The sequence below is a fragment of the Vulpes vulpes genome, chromosome 1 (genome assembly GCF_048418805.1).
Source record: "Vulpes vulpes isolate BD-2025 chromosome 1, VulVul3, whole genome shotgun sequence".
Taxonomy (NCBI): Eukaryota; Metazoa; Chordata; class Mammalia; order Carnivora; family Canidae; genus Vulpes; species Vulpes vulpes.
Genome location: NC_132780.1, coordinates 151622948 through 151649492, shown reverse-complemented (window position 1 = coordinate 151649492; position 26545 = coordinate 151622948). Strand labels below are relative to the sequence as shown.

General features: G+C 35.1%; 1 protein-coding gene across 7 annotated transcripts in view; it reads left to right on the top strand.

The window, feature by feature from the left end:
* HMGCLL1 (3-hydroxy-3-methylglutaryl-CoA lyase like 1) overlaps positions 1 to 26545 on the top strand; it is a 195317-nt gene that overhangs the window by 85832 nt on the left and 82940 nt on the right. For all 7 annotated transcript variants that reach the window (XM_072734421.1, XM_072734417.1, XM_072734407.1 and 4 more), the window contains one exon: positions 1443 to 1631. In XM_072734421.1, coding sequence (XP_072590522.1) covers positions 1443 to 1631 — 189 coding nt within the window. The remainder of the gene's footprint in view (positions 1 to 1442; positions 1632 to 26545) is intronic.

Genomic DNA, 26545 nt, shown 5'->3' with positions numbered 1-26545 from the left:
TTAAACTTCACTTTGGTTGCCCAGCTAGGGTCCCTTTGTTTTTGTCCTGCACACTTTGGCACTTGTATCAGAGTATACACCACTTTTGCTGGACACTGTTTCTGTGGCCTTGAGATCCTATAGCTCTTACTGCTGAGATTCAAGTTCCTTTTATTGGCAGTTGTGTGGGAAATAGATTATAATCACTAAAGACCTGCTTATTGACATTCACTTTCTATTTCCTTTTCCTACTTATTAATTGATACCAATGAATACAAGATACTCAGTCTTTGAGACTATATTAGGCTCTCCAGAACTCATTTGTATATGAAATATTAATTTGCATCTGTTGTTCTTTTCATATATTTTGTAATGTGGTACTGAAGTAGTGAAGATTGCATTGTTAGAAAAATCAGAATTTAGGAAGGATAAACTTTCAGTTTGGCTAAAGCCATTCCTCTTTTGTACTTTCATTTGAACTTTTGAAATTTACTGTAGATTTTTTTTTCAAATGAGTGCTATCCCATAGTCTATTTTTTAAGAGAGACCTTTGCACACAGAGGTCTATAGTATAAAATAAAGAAGCCTCAATGTTGTAGTCCTTCACCTGCATGGGACCCTTCTAAGACTTTCTTATTAATTTACATTCATAATTGCATATACTTTTCTTAACATTTCCAACGTGTCCTTACTAGCATCATCATTAGTGTAATTCTAAAAACATTAATAATGCTTAGAAAGAAAATATGCTAAGTAAGAGTGTTTGTTGTCTATATTTTACAGAAAAGACCAGAGCTTTAAAAGGTAATTCTACCCAGTATCACATTACTAGCATGAGTGGCAGCTGAGATTTAAATCCAGGCTTGTCTGATTCCAGAACTCATGTCTTTGTTAACATACCATGCTTCCTCCTTGCAAAGTCCTATTGCTCTTTCAAAGGGACATTAGTAACCTAGCTTAAAGGGAACTTACAGTTTACTTTGCACAAGTACATCCATTTATGAGCCAGAAAAACTAAGTTAGAAATATATACTAACTACCAATCACAGAAGTACTTATTTATAGAGCTGGAACTGGTATTGATATCTCTTAAACTCTAATCCAGCACCTTGAGAAATACTACTTCCAAAGTAAATTTGTAATGCTTCTGTTTGATTAAAGGGTTGAGAAAGGAAGCCTCTCATAATTGAAATTGTAGCTTACAATTTCATAACTGAACAGTGTAGATAGTTATGACTCTAAGGCAAACCTTAGAAAAAATATAGTCATATCTTTATAACTTTTATATAATACTTAGGATTTAACAAACAAGGAAAAGGACCAGAAAACTAAAATATAAGGTTTTCCATGAATACAAAACTAATCTTAGTTGTGACTTTTACTTCTAGGTTATTGCTAAGAAATAACAGGGTTTGAATCTGTTCATTTCCATTGTTTTACTAACTCCCAACTTTTCCTGACAGGTATCTAAGAAACTGTATGGCATGGGCTGTTATGAGATTTCTCTCGGAGACACCACTGGAGTGGGAACTCCAGGAAGCATGAAGAGAATGTTGGAGAGTGTCATGAAGGAAATCCCATCTAGTGCTCTTGCTGTTCATTGCCATGACACATATGGACAAGCCTTAGCAAATATCCTTACGGCCCTTCAGGTATTTTGTGTTATTTGTGTATGTGTATAAAATGGATATCCTTACTTATAAATGTTAAGAGCTTTAGTGGGATAATATTTATAAATTGCTATGAATATAATGTTTAACAGTGTCTACCACATGACAAGCATTCAGGAAATTTCTGTAAGTTACACACTTCTTTTTAGGGCAATTGTGTCTCCTGTTACTATTAATTTGATTTGATAAAATTTGTTCTGTTTTACTGAAGGGTAGTTGACATACAATATTATACTAGTTTTAGGTGCAACATAGTAATTCAATAATTATATACATTAAGAAAAGATCACCACAGTAAGTGTAGTTCTTCTTGGTCACCATATAAACTTACAGCAATATGGACTATGTTCCACATGCTTTTCATGATTATGACTTTGTTTTGTAACTGGAAGTTTGTACTTCTTAATACCATTCATCTATTTTATCCATTTCCCCTATCCTCCTTCCTTCTGGCAACCAGTATTTATGAGTCTATTTGTGTTTTTTCTTTGCTTGTTTGTTTTGGTTTTTAAATTCTGCTTATAAGAGAAATCATATAGTATATGCCTTTTCCTGTCTGGCTTGTTTACAGACATGTATTATTATACACACAGCATTTGTCTTTTTTATCTGACTTATTTGCAACATCTATGTTGTTGTAAGTGGCAAGATTTCATTTCTTTTTATGGCTGAATAATACTGCCTTGTGTATATATGTACCACATCTTCTTTATCCTTTCATCTATTGATGGACATATAAGTTGATTTCAGGGCAGCCCAGGTGGCTCAGCGGTTTAGCGCTGCCTTCAGCCCAGGGTGTGATCCTGGAGACTCAGGATCGAGTCCCACGTCGGGCTCCCTGTATGGAGCCTGCTTCTCCCTCTGCCTGTGTCTCTGCCTCTCTCTCTCTCCCTCTCTTGTGTCTCTCATGAATTAAAAAAAAAAAGTTGATTTCATATCTTGGTTATTGTAAATAATGCTGCCACGGAATGGATAGGTGCCTATATCTTTTTAAATTAGTGGTTTTGTTTTCTTTCAATAAATGCCCAGAAGTTGAAATACTGGGCTGTATGATATTTCTATTTTTAATTTTCTGAGGAAATTATATACTGTTTTCCACTGTGGCTGCCCCAATTTACATTTTAACCAACAGTGCACTAGAGTTACTATTTTTCCACATCCTCACTAGCACTTATTATTTCTTGTCTTTTTGATACTAGCCATTCTGACAGGTGTGAGCCAATATCTCATTGTGGTTTTGATTTGTATTTCCCTGATGATGAGTCATACTGAGTATCTTTTCATATGTCTGTTGACCATCTGTATGTCTCCTTTAAAAATACGTGTCTAGGGATGCCTGGGTGGCTCAGCAGTTGAGCGTCTGCCTTTGGCTCAGGGTGTGATCCTGGAGTTCCAGGATCGAGTCTCGTGTTGGGCTCCCTGCTTCCTTCTCCCTCTGCCTATGTCTCTGCCTCTCTCTTTCTCTCTCTCTCTCTCTGTCCATCATGAATAAATAAATAAAATTAAAAATAACAACATAAAAATGCATGTCTATTCAGGTCCCCTTCCTATTTTTAATTGGACTTTTCTTGGTATTAAATTGTGTAAGTTCTTAATATATTTTGGACGTTATCCCCTTATTGGATGCATCATTTGCAGGTACCTTCTCCCATTTGGTAGGATGCCTTTTTGTTTTGTTGGTTTCCTTCATTGTGCAAAAGCTTTTTATGGTGGTGTAATTCTAATGGTTTAATTTTGCTTTTGTTCCCTGTCCCTGAGAAGATGAGTATAGAAAAATATTGCTAAGCCCAGTGTCTAAGAGATTACTGCCTGTGTTTCATATTAAGATTTTCATGGTTCCAGGCTTCATATTTCTGTTTTTAATCCATTCAGATTTATTTTTGTGCATGGTGTAAGAAAGTGGTCCAGTTCCATTCTTCTGCATGTAGCTGTCCCGTTTTCCTAGCACCATTTATTAAATAGACAGTCTTTTACCATTGTATATTCTTGACTTCTTCTTTTGGATATTCTGATGTCCTTTGTCACAGATGAACTAACCATCTCTGGGTTTATTTTTGGCTCTCTGTCCTGTTGTTTTGATCTATTTGTTTGTTTCTGTGCCAGAACCATTCTGTTTTGATTAGTTTAGCTTTGTAGTATATTTTGGAATCTGGGATTGTGAGACCTCTAGCTTTGTTCTTCTTTCTCAAGATTGTTTTGGCTATTCAGGGTATTTTGTACTTCCCTACCAATTTTACAATTGTTTGTTCTAGTTATGTGAAAAAAATGCTGTTGGTACTTTGAAAGGATTGCATTAAATCTGTAGATTATTATGGTTTGTATGAGCATTTTAATGATGTTAATTCTTCCAATCCATGAGCATGATGAAGCTTTCCATTTCTTTTTGTCGTCTTCAATTTCTTTCATCAATGTCTTATGGATTTCAAACCACAAGTCTTTCCTGCTTGGTTAAATTTATTCCTAGGTATCTTATTCTCATTGATGCAGTTGTAAATGAAGATTGGCCTTTTTCATTTTTCTTTCTTTCACTTTGTTATTACTGTATAGAAATGCAACAGAGTTTTCTTTATTAATTTTGTATCCTGCAACATTGCTTAATTCATTTTGTGGTTCTAACAGCATTTTTGGTGTACTCTTTAGAGTCTTATATATAGTATCATGTCATTTGCAAATAGAGTTATACTTCTATAACAATTTGGATTTTTTTTTTGTCTGATTGCTGAAGCTGACAAGATTGGATATCCTTGTCTCATTCCTGATCTGAGAGGAAAAGCTTTCTGCTTTTTACCATCAAATATTATAACTGCGTTTGTCATACGTGGCCTTTAATATGTTCCATTTAAACCCACTTTTTTAAAGAGTTTTTATTAAGTGATGTTGAATTTTGTCAAGTGTTTTATCTGCACCTATTGAGATAAGATTTTTATTCTTCATTTTATAACATAGTATATCATGTATATTGATTTGTGAATATTGAATCATCCTTGCATCCTTGTAATAAATCCCCCTTGATTATGGTGAATTATCCTTAATGTATTATTGATTTTGATTGATAATATTTTGTTGATGATTTAGCATCTATGTTCATCAGAGACATTAGCATGTAATATCCTTTTTAAATAGTGTCTTTGTCTGTTTTTTGTATCATGGTAATGATGGTTTTGTAGAATGAATTAGGAAGCTTTCCCTCCTCTTTAATTTTTTTGGGATAGTTTGAGAAAGATTGATATCAACTCTTCTTAAAATATTTCGTAAAAATAACCTGTGAAGCCATCAGGTTCTGGACTTCTGTTTGTTGGGAATTTTTTGATTTTTGATTCAATTTAATGGATCAGTCTTTTCAGATTTTCCATTTTCCTGTGTCAGTCTTGGAAGAGTATATATTTCTAGGAATTAATCCATTTCTTTTGGGGTGTCCAAATTGAGATGTATAATTTATCATAGTAGTCTCTTATGATTATTTGTATTCCTGTGGTGTTGGTTGTTATTTCTCTTCTTTTGTTTCTGATTTCATTTGTGTCCCCTCTCTCTCTCTCTCTCTTTTTTTTTTTTTTGTAATGAATCTGGCTTTCAATTTTGTTTACCTTTTCAAAGACCCTGATCTTAATTTCACTGATCTTTTCTACTGTATTTTTAGAATTTATGTCATTTATTTCATTCTGATCTTTATTACTTCCTTCTACTAACTTTGGGGTTTGTTCTTTTTTCTGGGTTCTTTAGGCATAATGTTAGATTGTTGAGATTTTTTCCTGTTTCTTGAGATATGAGATAGGCCTTTTTCTCTATAAAATTCCCTCTTAGAACTGCTTTTGCTATGTCCCAAAGATTTTGAAGTAATATGTTTCTGTTTTCATTTGTCTCCATGTACTGTTTGATTTGCTATTTAATTTCTTTGGAGACGCACTCACTGTTTACAAACATGTTGTTTAGTCTCCACTTGTCTTTTTTTTTTTTTCTTTTTCTTTTCTTGTAATTTCTAGCTTCTTTCTGTCATGTTTGGGAAAGATCCTTGATATGATGTAAGTCGTCTTAAATTTACTGAGACATGTTTTGTGTCCTAACATGGGATCTCTTCTGAAGAATTTTCCATCTACACTTGAAGGAATGTGTATTCTACTGTTTTGGGATGGAATTTTTGTATATATCTATTAAGTCCATCTGGTCTAATGTATGTTTAAAACAAGCATTTCTTTATTGATTTTCTTCTGGATGATCTACCCATTGATGTAAATGGGGTCTTCAATTTCCCTACTATCATTTAATTACTGTCAATTCCTCCCTTTATGTCTGTTAATAATTTGCTTTATATATTTAGTTGCTTCTGTGTTTGGGTGCATAGTTATTTATAATTGTTATATCCTATTGTTGGCTTGATCCTTCTTTCATTATGTAATGTCCATTTTGTCTCTTGTTACAATATTTGTTCTAAAGTCTATTTTGTGTTATGTAATATTGCTGTCCTAGCTTTTTTATTTCCATTTTTCATGGTACATCTTTTCCATCCCTTCACTTTTCATCTATATATATCTTTAGGTCTGAAGGTAGTCTCTTATAGGCAGCTATATAGATGGTCTTGCTTTTTTTTAATTCATTCAGTCACCCTATATCTTTTGAATGGGAGCATTTAGGGCATTAACATTTAATTATTGATAGGTTTATATCTATTGCCATTTTGTTAAGTGTTTTCTGGTTGTTTTTGTAGTTCTTTGTTTCTTGCTCTCTTCCCTTTTGATTAGTGACTTTCTTTAGTACTGCTTGGATACCTTTGTCTTTAATTTTTGTGTAGGTATTATCAGTCTTTGGACTGTGTTTACCATGAGGTTCATATGTAACATCCTAAGTGTATAACAATTAATACTAAGCTGATGGTGGCTTGAGTTAGAACACATGTAAAAGAACTACATTTTTATTCCTACTCTCCATGTTTTATGTATATGAGATAGAAAATGTCTATTTTCTCTGTTGTTTTGTGAATCCCTTGATTGATCAATTTACTACCATTGGATGTTTGTATATTTGCTTTTACTAGTGAATGTTTTTCCATTAATAATTTTCTTCTAGTTATTGTCTTTCCCATTTATCACTTTTCATAAAGCTGGTTTAGTGGTGATGAACTTCTTTAACTTTTGTTCATATGGGAAACTCTTTATCTCTCCTTCAATTTGAATAACCTTGCCATATAGAGCATTCTTAGTTGTACTTTTTTTTTTTCCTTTTAGCACTGAGTATATCACGCCACTCTCTTCTGGCTTGCAAAGTTTTTGCTGAAAAATCAATTGCCTGACAGCCTTATGGAGTTTCCCTTGCATGTAATTAGTTGCATTTCTCTTGGTGCTTTTAAGATTTTTCTCATTATATTTACTTATTCTGTGTCTTGGTGTGGACCTATTTGAATTCATCCTGTTACTGGCTCTTTGTGCTTCCTGGACCTGGCTGTCATTTTCATTCTCCAGCTTAGGGAAATTTTCAATTATTTCTTCAGGTAATTTTTCTGTGCCTTTCTCTGTCACTTCTTATTCTGGGATCCCTATAATGTGAATACTAGTACCTTTGATGTTGTCTCAGAGTTTCCCTAACCTAACCTTGTTTTTTTGTTTTTTTAAACAAAATATTCTTTTTGTTGTCTTGGGTACTTTCCATTACCCTTTCTTCCAGATGCCTGATCCATTCTTTTGCATCTCCTAATCTACTGTTGATAGTGCATTTTTCATTTCAGTTATGTTATTGTTCAGCTTTAACTGGTTCTTTTTTTTTAAATTATTTTGTTGTTGTTGTTGTTGAAGTTCTCACTGACTTCATCTACTCTTCTTTCAAGTCCAGTGGGCATCTTTATAATAATCATTTTGAACTCTTTGTCAGGTAGATTACTTAACTCTATTTCATTTAGTTGTTTCTTTCTTTTCTTTCTCTTTTTTTTTTTTTTTTTTTGGAAGCTTTGTCTAATTCTTTTGCTTGAAGCATATTCATTACCTTCTAATTTTGTTTGACTTTCTGGTCTGTTACTATGAACTAGGTGAAACAGCTATTTGTCCCAGTCTTGAAGGATTGGCCTTATATAGGAACATCCTCTTTGTAGACTGCATGTGTCTGGAAGCTTTGGCTATCTGGCTGGAGTCAGGGTAGAATTGGGTAGGGTACCTTACACAAGAGGTTCACTGGCAGCATGGGTACAGGCAGGAGATATTTTGAGTTGTTTTGTGACCAGGATGCCTTGGCAAAATGACTGGGGCTGCAGTGGGTATATGCTGGGGGTGTCATATTGTATGCTATATGGGAGCATCCTTGGTGGGACAGCTATAGCTGGGATAACATTAATTCGGGGGCTTTGCTGGAGGAGCTATATTATGGGGACTGCTAGAGTTGGTGTGGGATCAGGGCTCACTGAGGAAGCAAATTGACTAGAGCGCCTGTGTCGTGCTCTCATCTGAGCTATCATTCTGGAGAGGGAATGGAAACAATGGTGCTCCCCAACACCCCCAATCCCAGAGAGAGAGCTGCAGCAGTTCCCCCATTTGATCGATATTCTAGAATTAGTAAGTAGGCTTCCCTAACTTAAAGTCTAAGGGCCCTTCAAACTACTGCTTTTTTGCCACACTGCAGGTCAAACAAATCTCTGCACAGCCCCAGCCCTATCCTTCCTTCTGCAGTTCATAGGATTAGGGTGAGAATTCCATTGCTACCCTGTCTGCATCTCCTCTGCCTTTCTTCATATGGTCTCTTCATCCTTTGGTGTGCAAAAGCAGTTCATTTTGTCCACAGTTCCTCTTCAGGAGGAATTGCTCCATATATAAGTGTAGATTCCATGTTTCTGTGGGAGGAGGCAAGCCCAGAGTCATATTAAACCACCATCTTGAGTCCCTCAGTCCTTCATTTATTCATTTTAAAGTATCAGTCCTCTTAGGCTATGTCTGCTTTTACTAACCCTTACATGTTCTCAGCCATAAAATTTAGTAGACTAAAGTATAATAGCATTTTGAGGAGTAAAAAATATAGAGTGTTCTATTATGATCATGTAACTAATGCTTTTGTTGATAATTTGGTGCTCTATTAGAGGATATAGTGTTAAAATATTCTACATTTTGTTTAGCATGTTTTTCTGATGTTACAGGCATCCTTTTGGAAGAACCCCTGGTTTTTATCAAGTATATTCTTTTAGAAGACATCTGGAAAGTTAGATGATTGAAAATTACATATTAAATTCTAATTCTAATAACTTTATTATTTGGAATTGTTAACGCAATACATACAAAAAGTATTTTAAGGATATGTCTTAAAAATTAGTGTTAGTTTGTTAAACTCAGCTAAAAATAGGTTTGTGTGATTTTTTTAGAACCCAAGGTTTTGACAACTAAAGATAAGACTGACTCAAAACTTTCTTGTGAGGCTGAAAATCAATATGTAAAGCTTTATGTCATAGACTTCAAGTGTACAGTTGTTTGGCAGAAGTTAAAAAACAATGTGAAGATCAAGCCCTACAAAGGGCTTATTTTGACTTTGTAGCATATGTGCACAAATCTTTAGTTATCCTCTGGAATAGGATATGAATGAGAACAGAAAATGATATCCCATGGATTTTTGGGCGTGGGAATTTTTACAATTTTCCCTTCCTAGGTATTCTGGTTTCTAAAACAATAGAGAACTAGGTATCACTTCAGGATTCCGTGTTTAGGTACAACTGTAACTTATTAAGTGTTCCTGACCAGCAGGTTCCTGAAGACCTCTGTCTCCCACTGCCCACCCCTCATTTATACATATGAATATTTCTTTTTTCAATTTCTTTCTTTCTCTCTCCTCTCCTCCTCCTCTCACTTCTCTCCTTCCCTTTCCCTTCTTTTTGTCATTCCTTTATATGGGTGTATCTTCTATATGGTAACACTTTTAGTAGTATTTAATTTGCATAGCATATTTACTATATAATGAATGACAATTTAGTTATTTGTGATTTGGAGGCATAATGCGAAATATGTGCACCCAAACTTCTGCTTCTGGAAACTTCCTCTTGAAAATGCCAAAATTCAAAATCCTTCTGATACCCTATTATAATTGTAATGGTTAACAATGCTTATTTGAGGAAATGACATTTAAAATTGGATATAAAGCATGAAAACTAACCCATAAAGGTGTGTGCATGCACATGCACATGCCAGTGTGTGAAAAGAGAAGTTCAAGCAGATGAAACACCACTTGGGCAAAAGGCATTGTGAGAGAGAATTATGTACTAGGAACTGAAAGAAGACAAATATTTTCAGAAAAGAAGCTAAGCTTTTTGACATATGGTGAATTAGCTGAATTGGAAAGAGATGAGGACCAAGATTTGGGGGCATTTTCTCATCCTGCAACAGCCATATAAATGGTCAGGAAAAAACCCCAGGCCCAAACAAGATGGGGAACATGGATGAGAGCCTGTAGGAGGTGGAGACCCCTCCAAAAATGGCAGGCCCTCAAAGGAAAAACCAGCAAAAATTCACCTCACAAGGGGAGAAAGCAAGAGTATTCATTATGGCTTTGGCTATGTATAGAGGTAAAACACCTAGTCTCTCTTTATACTTCATAACAACCTTTTGTCAGCCCCTCATGTAGATGCAGGGTTCAAATTCATATCACCTGCAGAATGAAAGACTCAGGGAGATAAATTATTTTTAAGTGGTTGTGGGGTAGTGGCATCTTCATATGCCAGGAATCATATAAATATTTTTTGAAAGAACACACCTTTAACATAAGATGAGCTATTTGGGGTATGTGTGTATGCGTTGTGTGTTAGAGAAGGGAAGGGACAAAGGGGTGGGTATTCTTGTCAACTCATGTGGCAGTTAGTAGAAAATGTATCTACAGTTGTCTATAACTGTGTTTTCTGTTCTTGTACTGTGTGCACTGGCATCAGGTATAATGGGAGGTGGGACAGCAGAATGGAGGCAGGGGGCCCGGGAAAGCAGTAGTATACTTAGTAGTGTACTTCCAGCTCGTCTTTACATTGCCCCAGAGCGTAATTTGTAGTCACCATATAAATAGGTAGAAAAGAGGTAACAGTGGCTTTACATGATGTAAAGCAGGAAGGCTAGTTTAAGTGAACAAGTGAAGAAGTGACCGAAAAGCAGAGGCCTGCTGAGGAAGCTAAAAGTTGTTCCTAAGTTCTTTGGTCTTTTTTGTCACCCCCTTTTGTATAGTTTTGAAAGTCAGTGACAACATCAGAAAGAAATACTGCTGCTTTCTCTGAAACTGAGTGTAGCTGGGACAATCTTTAATGTTTTGGAACTTGTATGTTCATAAACCTAGCTGGATATGGCACTGGACTGTCCCTGCAAATGCACATGTACTAATCCCCAGCAACACTGAATAGACTGAATTCTCCAGGGTCCTTCTCCTTTTCTAGTCTCCCATCCCCTCTCCAATAACAACAGCCACAACAACAAAATAACCAGTTTTACCTTTAGTATAGGAAAAAAGAAATGTCTTGGAAAAAAATGGCTGGTGTTTAAATAGAGGGGAAATCAGAGAAAGTTCCGCTTCGTCATGGACAGAGCTAACCTTGGCTTTGGGAAGCAGTGGCCATACTTCATTTTTTAAAATGGAATCTTTGAAGTGGCTTCTAGTAAAATTGGTGGTGGATGTGGTGTGGATATCATTTGCTTTAATTTAGGGCTTGAGAAACAGTTTACAGCGCTCTAAACTGGAAGTTAATATTAAGTCAAGGAGACATATAATAAGTGGAAACTTGGCCACAATGGTAGGAAACAAATGAGAGTTATAAATGGAACATCCCCCCTCAGTCTGGAAAGCACATACTAATCGTGTAGTAGAGATCTTTCTTGGGCTCCCAGGTTTTGTATGTTTTTATTATATGGCTTATTCAACTGTACATAATTGTATGGAAGTCAAGAATTCATAATTATCAGATATTTAATGTAGAGAAATAATTTTGAGACTATAGCTTTAAGTGTAGGATATTTATAACCACTCAAAACTGAAAGAGCAAGAAAAGGAGGTGACAAAACATACATCTTAGTAATGGAAGAAATGTACATGAAACAGTATACTTATTTAATTTTTTATGTAAGAAATTGAGTTTCACCCTTCTCATGTTCCCAAGTTACCTGAGTAAAACACTAGTGAACAAATCATTTCATCTGTTTAATACCAGACAATTGCATAACTTATTTTTTTACTCAAATGATTTGTCTTCATAACCAGGTAAAAATGGAGTAAAACAAATATCCAGTACCACAAATCACAGTACATGTTGATTGATAGGATGGAGACAAAACAAAATAGGCAATATTTAGCTTTCTCCTCAAGAAAGCTACTTTGTGACTTTTTTCTTTCTTAAATTTAACAGACTTTTAGTTTTTGTGCCTTTCTTAATAATGTTTTCCATATGTTTAGTATTCTCTTTTAGAAAAACCAAATTATTTTCCTAATGTTTTATATCAAAGCATTCATTTTTATATTGCCTCTTACTAAAACATACTTAAATGCTACCAAACAGCAAATGTTTTTATGTAATTTATTTTTGAGGTTCACAAGGAGGATTTTTCAAAATTCCATTCACTAGTCAGAGTTGTCTCCATTCTCAGTTCTTCATCTGTAGAATGCATACAATGATGTCTCCCTCCTTAAATTATGCAAAAGTGAGATGAGATATAGAGTTCCTAGAATGATTGCCTTGGTAACACTGCATTTAGTACTATTATTACAGTTATTACAATTAAAACTACTAATGACAGTAATAATAACTTATTACTCAATTTATTTGTGAGTAGACCCAGGAGATATAAAGAGTTTACATGCATTAGATGTTGTTCGTTATTTTTAACATCAATAAAGATCTAAATAGAAATCAATGAGCATGAAAGAAAACAAAAAGGTGAAAATTGGATGCCCTTACAGAAGTTTTACCAAACATATCAATATAATCAATATTTATCAGACACTTGTAGATGTTAGATTCAGATGTTAAAGTCTGAGCAGTACTGCTGTAAAGAAGATTGTTTTAGTCTAACTTTGTATTTTCAAAACTTTATGACTGTAATTTTTTTTCTACACAATTAACTTTCTCCAGCATGGTATTATGTTGGAAAATCCTCTTACTGTAAAGTGGGATAATGTGTAAATTATTAAAAAAAAAAAAAAAGAGAGAAAAGAGGACAAGAAGTTCAGCAGAAATTTAGTATTGTCCAGATTTCAGGTGTGTACAACTGGGGCTCCTGAACCATAAAAGTCTTTGTGAAAAAAATGACAAAGTACCTTTCTGGTTTTTTTCAAGTGTTTGGATTACTTGCTTATATCAGTGATGAAAAACAATCGAATATTTGAATAACGTTGCTTTCTTTGATTTATCTCCAATATCCTTTTATTAAATAAACTTCTCTCTGGTTTTAGCAATAAGTGATCAGCTTTTTGTTTTCAGAGATAACAATTTTTACTGATTTCAACAAATGCACAGGTTTTTAAAAGAGGTAGAAAAGCTTCTTAGCTAGGTGGCATTTTAAACTGGCATTCAATTAATTAGCATGTAAAAATACATGAAATTCTATTGTCATATGCTAAAAATTAAAATTTTTAATCTTTATACAATGGATTATGCTTAGATCATAAGGTTGAAGCTTACTCAAAAGGAGAGCATGTCCAAAAATGCTATGCCTCTCCCATAGCAATGCATCCATACTGATTAAATAGGAAAATGTTATAAAAATTATGAGGGTTTTTTTTTCCAACATAGAAAAGGTTCTATGAGAACCTGAATGCTGAATTCATCAGAATATTTTGTTTTCTCTTTAATTGTGGTTTAATTATGCAAAAACAAAAACAAAAACAAAAACAAAAACCTTGTTTTCCCAACTATAATCAGAACCTTTATTTTATAGTTGATTGACCCTCTGGGATAAAGGGATATATATATGGGGAAGACTATTTACACCTTGTGATCTCTATTCCCACCAGTCAGAACTTTCAGGATCCAGGAAAATCCCTAATACATATTAAACAAACCATCTTTTTTGGAGTAGGTTGGAGATGCAGTCCTGGAGATCAAATGTGAACAGAAAAGTAGAATCAAGAACCATGTAGCTCAGAGTGGAGAGTGGACCTGCTTGATGTCTTTTCACTTCCTGTGAGCCTGAATGTTGTGCTGTTTGCTTAATTTTCTTGAAATTACCTAGTATTCTCCCAGTGGGTACGTTTTTGTTTGTTTGTTTGTTTGTTTGTTTTTTAAGATTTGCAAGGAACATTATCCTAAGACCCTGAGTTTTCCATTATCTATAAAATATGATAATAAGAACCTTTCATATTTTTCTAGATTCCCATTTCCTTATAAGCAAGATATCACCCTGGAAGATAAATCAAAGAACATGTTCATATCTCTTTCATGACATTTTTTATCAATTCATAACAGATATAATCAAAGTATCTTCTTTGTTTCTTAGAAATTTTAATTTTATTAGCATGACCATATTATTCCAAAGATTAGATTAATAAATGTTTCTTTGTCTTTACCTCTCAGTGTACCAACTAAGACAGAAATCCTAGCCCGAAGCTCTTATATCATTTTCTTTGCATATAATCAAGTTTTGAATCAGGAGGGTAGACTCACCTTGGTAATTTTTTTTTTTTACTGGTTTTTAAAAAATAACCATTTTAAATTTAAAATGAATCCTTGTTGTTATCACCCTCAGGAAAAAGATAACATTTACTCATACAATTATTTCCTTCCCACTTTAGTCTTTCTTCTCTTTAGTACTTAACTTTGGCTTTTATATTATTGGTGGCTGTTTGGGCCAGGATATGATATGATTCTTCCCTTGGCATAAGAGATGGAAATTTCAAAACTCACTATCTTTTCAAGCACCTCTCTTATTTATTCTGTAAATGTCTCATCTTATTGTTTTAATCTTGTGTTCAAGATCTTGTTTTCAACCAAGAACTCATCACATCTCTCTCAACACATATGGTTTTAATTTGGCAATCTTGTTGTTTTGCCCTCTTTGTATAAAAACACATTCAGATTTTCATTTTCTATTTTTTTCCAAGTTTTTTTCCCCAAACTTTTTTTGTCTCTTGGAAGTTCATATTTACCAGGAAACTTTATATACACAAATAATCTTGCCACTCAATACAATGTGGGAACACTCATTTTCTTTTAGAATATTGGTTTGAAATTGATCAGTTTAGTATTAATACAAAGTATTATTCTCTTGACTAGTTTTTTGGCTTACTGTAACCAGTTGATGGTTATATGCCTAGCATTAAAAACAAAAACAAGCACACAGAAAATTGGAACCACTGATAACCCTAATAGCCAAAGTAAAAAAATCCCTCAGCTTTATTATTTGAACAATTTTCTGATATGTTGCCAGATATTTCTAGTTCTGGGCTTGAACTAGGTGGTAGTAATAATATATGTTACTAATGTAGCTGTTAGATCACATTGGCTGATTTTTATAAAACTACTTCTTAACTGTAGCAAACCAAACTTGCTTATAGTACTCTTCGTAAAAGTTAGATTCAAGAATAGTTAGTATAGAAAGAGAAACTTAATAAATGTATATCAAGGGATGCCTGGATAGCTCAGTGGTTGAGTTCCTGCCTTTGGCTCAGGTTGTGATCCTGGGGTCCTGGGTTTGAGTCCTGATCAGGCTTACCACAGAGAGTCTGCTTTTCCCTCTGCCTATGTCTCTGCCTCTCTTTCTGTGTCTTTCATAGTATATAAATAAAATCTTAAAAAAAAAACGTGCATGTCAAATGTGGAATCCCAAACTGGAAGATATACAAAGTCTTTTTCCCCTTTATAAATTTCTTTAATAGAGAGCAGAACATAAAATAGAAATTATGCCTATCAATTGAGACCATTAAGAATTATAATTTATTTATGCTCTTTTAACCAAAAATTTGTCTTCCTTCCATGGGACAGTTTCTCTGCTATTAGGTATGATAGATAAAAAGAAACAGATGAAATACTATCACTTTACTTAATAATATTTTCATTTCTCAAAATATTAAAATCATGTCAAATTGCTTAAGTAATGTTATTTTCACCTAGGTTACAAATTTAAATTCTGTGGACTTAAATTTTTAAAAATCGGTGTCAATTATAAAAACTAAAAATCAGGTTATGGATGTACATTTCTAAAGACTTATCAAGTAAAATATTGTGTAATAATTGTCTTTTGTGGTTTTATTGAGATATAATTGAAATCACTGTGAGTTTCAGGTTTACAGCATAATGATAACACATTTATTGTGAAATTATTACCATGATAGGCTTAGTTAGCATCCATCATCTCATGTAGATACAATAAAAAGAAAAAGCAAATAAGGATACAAAACTTTTCCTTGTTAAAAGAACTCAGGATTTACTCTAACACTTCTGTGTATCATACAGCAATGGCAACTATAATCATCATGTTGTACATTTCAAATGTTTATCTTATAACTGGAAATTGGTACCATTGGTACATTTTGACCACTTTATTCCAATTCCTCATCCCTCTACTATGGCTTCTGGTAACAATAAATAGGATCTTTTTTTCTTAGTTTGGTGGGATGTTTTGTTTTGTTCTTTAGAGTCCACATATAAATCATACAGTGTTTGTCTTTGACTTACTTCATTTAACATCGTGCTCTCAAGGTCCATCCATGTTGGCACAACTGGCAGGATTTCCTCATTTTTTATGACGGAGTATTGGATATATAATACCACAACTACTTCCATTTACCTGTCAGTGGACACTTACATTGTTTTCATGTCTTGACTATTATAAGCCACAGTGAACAAGGGATGCACATAAGTTTTCAAGATATTGTTGTAGGTTTCTTTTGGATATATTCCTAAGAGCGAAATTTCTGGGCAATACAGTATATTTTTGAGGATTATAATATTGTTTTCCATAGTAGCTGTACTTGTTTACAATCCCACCAACAGTACATAAAGGTTTCCATTCTGGGACGCTTGGGTAGCTCAGTGGTTGAGTGTCTTCATTTGGTTTAGGGCGTGATCCTGGAGTCTCGGGATCAAGTCCCACATCTGTCTTCCTGCATGGAGCCTACTTCTCCCTCTGCCTTTCTCTGCCTCTCTCATGAATAAATAAATAAATCTTAAAAAAAAAAAGTTTTCCATTCCTTCTTGTTCTTGCCAGCATTTGTTATCTCTTGTCTTTTAATAATGGGCATTGTACAAGTGTGAGGTAATAACTCATTGTCATCCTTCCTTCATTTCTTTAGGATAGATTAGTTTAGAAATATTGGCTGACACTATCTTTTTTTTTTTTTCAACATTGTATTTATTCATGAGAGACACAGGCAGAGGGAGAAGCAGCCTCCATGCAGGGAGTCCACTGTGGGACTTGATCTCAGAATCCTGGGATCACAATCTGAGCTAAAGGAAGATGGTCAACCACTGAGCCACCCTGGTGCCCCCTCTAAAAATATATATATATATTTGAGAGAGAGAACACAAGTGAGAGAGGCAGAGGGAGAAGGAGAGAGAATACAAAGATGACTCCATCCTGAGCACAGAACTTGACATTGGGCTCAAACTCATGACCATGAAATCACTACCTGAGCCCAAACCAAGAGTGAGATGCTTACCCAGGCACCACCCAGGCACCCTGGCATTTTTTAATTTAAGTATTTGAGCATATTATTTCATCCTCTCTGGCCTGAAAATTTCTATTGAGAAATCCACTTCTATTGAGAAGTCTTATGTGTGTTCCCTTGCATATACTTCTCTATTTTTTTTCTTGATAATTTTAATACTCTTTTTTGTCTTTGACTTGTTCTTTTTTATATAGTTGACACAAAATGTTACATTAGATATAAGATCCTACTATAACACCATTGACTATATTCCCTATGCTGTACCTTTTGTCCCTGTGACTTATTCATTCCATTGCTGTGACTCTGTATCTCCCATTCCCGTTCACTAATTTTGCCCATCCTCCTACTCCCCTCCCCTCTGGGAACCATCAGCTTATTCTTTGAGTCTGTTTCTGTGTTAGCTTTTTAAAATTTTCTGCATATAAATGAAATATTGTATTTGATCTTCTTTGACCTATTACATTTAACATAATTCCTTCTAGGGGCATCCATGTTGTTGCAAATGGCAAGATGTTATCAATTTTTATGGCTGAATAATATTCCATTGTGTATATAATTACTTCCTTTTTATCTCTTCATCTGTTGGCACTTTGCTTCCATATCTTACTATTATAGATAAAAATCCAGTGATCATTAGAGTGCATATATAGCTGGTAAATACCCAGTGGAATTACTGGATTATATAGTATTTCTATTTTCATCTTTTTGAGGAAACTCCATACTGTTTTCCACAGTGGTTGCACCAGTTTACATCCTCAACAACATTTCACAAGTGTTCCTTTCTCTTCACATCCTCACCAACACTTATTTTTTGTCTTTTTTTATTCTAGCCATTCTGACTAATGTGAAGTCATAGCTCATTGTGATTTTGATTTGTTCTTACCTGATGATTAGTAATATTGAGCATCTTTTCTTTCATGTGACTGCTGGCTAGGTTTATGTCTTCTTTGGAAAAAATCTCTATCCAGGGATCCCTGGGTGGCGCAGCGGTTTGGCGCCTGCCTTTGGCCCAGGGCATGATCCTGGAGACCCGGGATCGAATCCCACATCGGGCTCCCGGTGCATGGAGCCTGCTTCTCCCTCTGCCTGTGTCTCTGCCTCTCTCTCTTTCTCTATCATAAATAAATAAAAATTAAAAAAAAAATCTCTATCCAACTTATCTATCCATTTTTAATGGATTATTGGTTTTGAGTTTTATATGTTATTTTAGATATTAACTCCTTACCAGATATATCATTTGTGAATATATTCTCCCATTCATTAGGTTGCCTTATTGTTTTGTTGATGGTTTCCTTTGCTGTGCAAAAGCTTTTTCAATTTGGTCTAGTCCCAATAATTTATTGTCTTTTGTTTCTTTTGCTTGAGGAAACATATAGAAAAATGTGACAAGCCCAGTATCAGAGAAATTACTCCCTATGTTGTCTTGAGGATTTTTTATGTTTTCAGGTCTCACATTGAGGTCTTTAATCAATTTTGAGTTTATCTTTGTGTATGATATGTGAAAGTGGTCCAGTTTTTTTTTTGTTTTGTTTTGTTTTTTGTTTTTGCATGAGGATATCTAGTTTTCTCAGGACCACTTATTGAGGAGACTGTCCTTTCCCATTGTACATTCTTGCCTCCTTTGTTATAGATTAATTGATCATATAAGAGTTGCTTTATTTCAAGGCTCTCTATTCAGTTTCCCTGATCTGTAGGTCTATTTTTGTGCCAGTATCATACTGTTTTGATTTCTATAGCTTTGTAGTATATCTTGAAATATGAGTTCGTGATGCCTCCAGTTTTTTTGTTCTTTCTCAAGTATGTTTTGGATATTTGGGGTTTTGTGTGGTTCCATACAAATTTTAGTATTACTCTAGTTCTGTGAAAAATGCTGTCGGTATTTTGATCGGGATTGCACTGAATCTGTAAATTGCATTGGGTAGTGTGGACATTTAACAATATTAATTCTTCTAATCCATGAACATGGAAAATCTCCACATTTGTGCAATCTTTAATTTCTTTTATCAAAATTTTATAGTTTTTAGAGTATAGATCTTTTACCTCCTTGGTCAAGTTTATTCCTAGTTTTTTAAATTTTTTTGGTGGTTTGTATTAGAATTGTTTTCTTAATTTCTCTTTCTACTATTTCATTATTAATGTATAGAAAAAGAAAAACTTTGCATATTAGTTTTGTATGCAACTACTGAATTCATTTATTCTTATAGTTTTTTGGTGGAGTATTTAGGATTTTCTATGTATAGTATCATGTCATCAACAAATAGTAACAGTTGAACTTACTTGTCAACTTGAATGCCTTTTTCCCTTGTCTGATTGCTATGTCTAGAACTTCCAGGACCATGTTGAGAAAAGTATAGAGTGGGTATCCATGTTTTGTTACTGATCTTGAGGAAAAGCTCTCATTTTTTAACCACTGAGTATAATGTTAGCTGTGTTTTTTTCATGTAGGCCTTTATTATGTTAAGGTATGTTTCCTCTAAACCCCATTTGTTAAGAGGTTATATCGTGACCTGATGTTAAATTTTGTCAAATGCTTTTTCTGTATATATTGAGATGATCATCTCATTGATATTCTTCCTTTTGTTAATATCTGTCACCTTGATTGATCTGCAAATATCGAACCATCCTTGCAACCCTGGAATAAATTTCACTTGACTTTAGTGAATAGTACTTTTAAGATATTGTTGAGTTGGATTTGATAATATTTTGTTGAGGATTTTGCATCTGTTTTCATCAGTAATATTAGCCAGTAGTTTTCTATTTTGTAGTCTTCATCTGTTTTTGGTATCAGGGTAATTATGGCTTTACAGAATATATTTGGAACATATCTTCCTCTTTTATTTTTTAAAAATATTGGAGGAGAACAAGTATTAACGGTTCTTTAAATGTTTGATAAAAATTCACCTTTGAATTTATCTGGTTCTGGACTTTGCTTGTTTGGAGGTTTTTGATTATTGATTCAGTTTTGTTGTACTAACTGGTCTGTTCAGAATTTTTATTAAGTTTTGGAAGACTGCATGTTTCTAAAAATCTATCCATTTCTCTTAGGTTATCCAATGTGTTGACATATGATTTTTAATAGTATGGTTTTATAATCCTCTGTATTTCTGTGGTATCAGTTTTTCTTTTTTATTTCTGATTTTATTCATTTGGATTCTATCTTTTTTCTTGATTGGTCTGGCTAAAGATTTATCAGTATAGTTTCTCTTTTCAAAGAACTAGTTCTTGGTTTTATCAATGTTTTCTATTGTGGTGTTGTTTTTTTTTTTTTTGTCTTTGTTTATTCTATGATCTCTATTATTTCCTTCCTTGTACTAACCTTAGTCTTTTTTTGTTTTTCTAATTCCTTTAGTCATAAATTTAAATTGCTTATTTGTAATTTTTCTTGTTTCTTCAGGTAGGCCTGTATTGCTATAAACTTTCTTCTTAAAACTGCTTTTGCTGCATTCCAAAGATTTTGGACCACTGTCTTTTCATTTGTCTCCATGTATTTTTTTTTTTCATTTTCTCCTTAATTTATTCATTTATTCATTGGATGTTTAGTACCATGTTGTTTAGCTTCCATGTGTTAGTGTTTTTTCCAGTTTTTTTTTTCCCTTGTGATAGATTTCTAGTTTCATACCATTGTGGTTCATATGATGCATGTGGATCATATAATGCATATGATCTAAATCTTAAACTTAGACTTGTTCTATGGCTTAACATGTGATCTAAATTGGAGAATGTTCCATGTGTATTTGAAAGAATGTGTATTCTGTTGCTTTTGTATGGAATGTTCTCTATTTTTCTGTTAAGTCCATCTCTGCTAATGTGCCATTTAAAGACACTGTTTCTTTTTTTTTTTTTGAATGATCTATCCATTGATATAAGTAGGGTGTTAAAGTCCCCTACTATTATTGGATTATCATCAACTTCTCCCTTTATGTCTATTAATATTTGCTTTATGTATTTAGGTGCTCTGTTGTTGGGTGCATAGATATTTACATTGTTGTAACCATTTTGGATTGATCCCTTCTGTCTCTCTTTGCAGTCTTTATGTTAAAGCCTGTTTTGTGCATTTGAAGTATTGCTATATTGGTGTTTTCCCCCTTTCCATTTGTATGGAATATCTTTTTTTATCCCTTGACTTTCAGTCTGTTAGTGTCTTTAGGTCTGAAGTGACTCTTGTAGGAAGCAAATAGATCTTATTTTTTTTTAAATCCATCCTTCCACCCTGTCTTTTAATTGGACCATTTACACTATTTACATTTAGAGTAATTATTGATGGTATGTACTTATTGCCATTTTGTTAATTGTTTTCTGGTGGTTTTTGTAGTTCTTTTCTATTCTACTCTTGACCTCCTTCCTTGTTATTGATGACTTTCTGTAGTGTTATTCCTGACTTTCTCCTTATTTTTTGTGTATCTACTATAGGTTTTAGGTTTGTGATTATCATGAGGTTCATATATTGCAGACTAAGTATATAGCAATTGATAGCAGTTCATATTGTTAATGGTCACTTAGTTTCAAGCATATTCTAAAAGAACTTTTTTTTGCTACCTGCCCATGTTTTATGTATATGTTGTCATATTTTACATCTGTTTTTCATAATTTTCTACTAATTATGTTATTTTCTCTTCCAGTTAAAGAAGTCCCTTTAGCATTCCTGGAAGGCTGGTTTAGTAGTGATAAATTCCTTTAACTTTTGTTTGGGAACTATATCTCCGTTCAATTCTGAATGATAACCTTGCCAGTTAGATATTGTTGGTTGTAGTTTTTTCTCCTTTCAGCCCTTTGAATATATCATGCCACTCTCTCTTGCCTGCAAAGTTTCTATTAAAAAGTCAGCTGACGGATGCCAAGTCCCACATTGGGCTCCTTGCTGGGAGCCTGCTTCTCCCTCTGCCTGTATCTCTGCCTCTTGTGAGTAAATAAAATCTTAAGTCAGCTGATAACCTTATGGAATTTCCTTTGTACTTTGTTTCTCTTTTGTTGCTTTTAAAATTCTTTGTCTTTAATATTTGACATTTTAATCATTATGTGTTGTCCTATAGACCTCCTTGGATTAATCTTGTTTGGAACTCTCTGTACTACTTGAACATGGTTGTCTATTTCCTTCCCCAGGGTGGGGAAGTTTTCAGCTATTTTTTTCAAATAAATTTTCTACCACTTTCTTCCTCTTATCTCCTTCTGAGACTCCTATAATGTTTCTGTGATTGATATTGATAGAGATCAACCCTTAAGCTGTCCTCATTTTTTAAAATTATCTTCCAGCTCAACTGATCTGTCTCCTGTATCTACTCATCTGGTGATTTCCTTGTTTTTCAATTGTTAGGTGGTTCTTTTCTGTATTTTATGTTGATTCTGTATTTTCTTTTTGTTGAAGTTCTCAGTGAGTTCTCCCACTTTCCTCTCCATTCTGCTGAGCCTCTTTATGTTCATTATTTTTAAATCTTTATCAGACATATTGCCTATCTCCATTTTACTTTGTTCCTTTTTCTCAGGTTTTGTCCTGTTCTTTCATCTGGGAATGTTTTTCTGTTTTGCTTATGTTTCTGTGAATTACAACAGGTACTTAACCAAAACTTGAAGGAATGGCCTTATATATGGTCATCCCCAGTGTAGACAGTTTGTCTGGTTGACACTGGCTGGCTAGAATTGTACCTAGTTCTAAGGCACTCTGTGTTTGGGCTACCATTGTGAGATGATCACAGCTGAATTGGGCATGGCTTGTGGGGCAGTCACCAGACTCTCTATGCAAATGGAACTCTGGTTGGGTAGCTAAAGCTGAAGTGGGTGCAAGCTGATGTATCTGTGTGCTCTCTTCAGCAAGTGTATCTTGGCAGGACTGTTCAAGCTGAAGTAGGTCAGGCTGGGATATCCTAGAGTTCTCAGACAGGGATGACCTAGTGAGGGCCTAAAATCAAGGTGGGCACAAGCTAAGGGTTCTCAGGGTACCTTGGTTGTGTGAGGAGACATGAACCTACAAGTCTTGGAGCACTGTGCACCAGAAGTACCTTAGCAACCTATGTGGAGCCAAAGTACTATGGGCTTGGAGTTTGCTAGTGTGCTTTATGCCAATATTTTCTTGGTGGCATTGATGGAGCTATAGTGAGTGCTAGACATCATGTGCCATGCTTGGGCCAACTCGGTCTGGTGTGGACTAGGGGCTCAGGGCTCACTGATGCAGTAGGCTAGCTTGGGTGCCAGGAGTCTGTCCATATCTACTACATCATTGTGGAGAGGGATCTTACACCATGGTTGCTCACTAGCCCCTTAAATTCAGAGAGTGTTTCAGGAGCTCCTTGCCATTTGGAAGGATTCTAGTGCTAGCCCCATTATATTATAATTTCTCTTTTAAACCATGGTTTTTTCTTTCTACTTTTCCTGTGCCCCAGTGTGTCTAGGCCTGGTATGGGCTAGAGGCCCAGGACTCACTGAGGTCACTGGTAAGCTATGGCACCTGGAACCTTGCTCCCTCTTGTGCTATTAAGCTATGGAGGGAACATGAACCATGGATCTCACCAACCCATCAGACCCAGAGAGAGGTCTAGTAGTTCCTCTGCTATTTAGCAGGGTTCTACTGGCTGCCAGTAGGCTCTACTTGGCTGATTCCTTTATATTATAGTAGCTTTTTTCAACTGATTTTTTTTCTGTGTCCTAGAGCAGAGAAATCTGCTCAATTTCTCTCAACCATCCCTCCCCATCATAGTTTGCAGTTTTGTGGAATAGCGTTCTATTCACTAGCATGCGTCCATCTTTCTTGCTCTATGTGGTCTTTATCTTTTGCTGTGTAGAAGTTATTCAGTCAGCACTCCCTTCTTCAGGAGGCATTACATTATACATTTAGATTTGCTGTGTCCATGGAGGAGGTGAGTTCATTGTCATATCTTACCATCTTAGACTGGGATTCCCCTAGTTTGACTTTTTTAAGAGATTTTTTTAAAAAGATTTATTTATTTATTTATTTATTTATTTATTTATTTATTTATTTTATATTTATTTATTTATTCATTCATTCATTCATGATAGACATAGAGAGAGAGAGGCAGAGACACAAGAGAAGGGAGAAGCAGGCTCCATGCCGGGAGCCCCGTGGGACTCAATCCCAGGACTCCAGGATCGCACCCTGGGCCAAAGGCAGACACTAAACTGCTGAGCCACCCAGGCATCCCCTCTCTTTGACTTTTATTTATTTTATTAATAATAAATTTATTTTTTATTAGTGTTCAATTTGCCAACATACAGAAAAACACCCAGTGCTCATCCCGTCAAGTGCCCCCGTCAGTGCCCGGCACCCATTCACCCCCACCCCCCCACACTCCTCCCCTTCCTACACCCGTAGTTCGTTATCCAGAGTTAGGAATCTTTACGTTCTGTATCCCTTTCTGATATTTCCTACCAACTTCTTATACCTTCCCTTCTATTCCCTTTCACTATTATTTATATCCCCCAAATGAATGAGAACATATGTTTGTCCTTCTCCGATTGACTTATTTCACTCAGCATAATACCCTCCAGTTCCATCCACATTGAAGTAAATGGTGGGTATTTGTCATTTCTAATGGCCGAGTAATATTCCATTGTATACATAAACCACATCTTCTTTATCCATTCATCTTTCGATGGACACCGAGGCTCCTTCCACAGTTTGGCTATTGTGGACATTGCTGCTATAAACACCGGGCTGCAGGTGTCCCGGCGTTTCATTGCATCTGTATCTTTGGGGTAAATCCCCAACAGTGCAATTGCTGGGTTGTAGGGCAGGTCTAATTTTAACTCTTTGAGGAACCTCCACACAGTTTTCCAGAGTGGCTGCACCAGTTCACATTCCCACCAACAGTGTAAGAGGGTTCCCTTTTCTCCGCATCCTCTCCAACATTTGTGGTTTCCTGCCTTGTTAATTTTCCCCATTCTCACTGGTGTGAGGTGGTATCTCCTTGTGGTTTTGATTTGTATTTCCCTGATGGCAAGTGATGCAGAGCATTTTCTCATGTGCATGTTGGCCATGTCTATGTCCTCCTCTGTGAGATTTCTTTTCATGTCTTTTGCCCATTTCATGACTGGATTGTTTGTTTCTTTGGTGTTGAGTTTAATAAGTTCTTTATAGATCTTGGAAACTAGCCCTTTATCTGATAGGTCATTTGCAAATATCTTCTCCCATTCAGTAGGTTGTCTTTTAGTTTTGTTGACTGTATCCTTTGCTGTGCAAAAGCTTCTTATCTTGATGAAGTCCCAATAGTTCATTTTTGCTTTTGTTTCTTTTGCCTTCATGGATGTATCTTGCAAGAAGTTACTGTGGCCGAGTTCAAAAAGGGTGTTGCCTGTGTTCTCCTCTAGGATTTTGATGGAATCTTGTCTCACATTTAGATCTCTCATCCATTTTGAGTTTATCTTTGTGTATGGTGAAAGAGAGTGGTCTAGTTTCCTTCTTCTGAATGTGGATGTCCAATTTTCCCAGCACCATTTATTGAAGAGACTCTCTTTCTTCCAATGGATAGTCTTTCCTCCTTTATCGAATATTAGTTGAGCATAAAGTTGAGGGTCCACTTCTGGGTTCTCTATTCTGTTCCATTGATCTATGTGTCTGTTTTTGTGCCAGTACCACACTGTCTTGATGACCACAGCTTTGTAGTACAACCTGAAATCTGGCATTGTGATGCCCCCAGATATGGTTTTCTTTTTTAAAATTCCCCTGGCTCTTTGGGGTCTTTTCTGATTCCACACAAATCTTAAAATAATTTGTTCCAACTCTCTGAAGAAAGTCCATGGTATTTTGATAGGGATTGCATTAAACGTGTAAATTGCCCTGGGTAACATTGACACAATATTAATTCTGCCAATCCATGAGCGTGGAATATTTTTCCATCTCTTTGTGTCTTCCTCAATTTCTTTCAGAAGTGTTCTATAGTTTTTAGGGTATAGATCCTTTACCTCTTTGGTTAGGTTTATTTTTAGGTATCTTATGCTTTTGGGTGCAATTGTAAATGGGATTGACTCCTTAATATCTCTTTCTTCAGTCTCATTGTTAGTGTATAGAAATGCACTGACTTCTGGGCATTGATTTTCGTATCCTGCCATGCTGCCAAATTGCTGTATGAGTTCTAGCAATCTTGGGGTGGAGGCTTTTGGGTTTTCTATGTAGAGTATCATGTCATCGGCGAAGAGGGAGAGTTTGACTTCTTCTTTGCCAATTTGAATGCCTTTAATGTCTTTTTGTTGTCTGATTGCTGAGGTGAGGACTTCCAGTACTATGTTGAAGAGCAGTGGTGAGAGTGGACATCCCTGTCTTGTTCCTGATCTTAGGGGAAAGGCTCCCAGTGCTTCCCCAT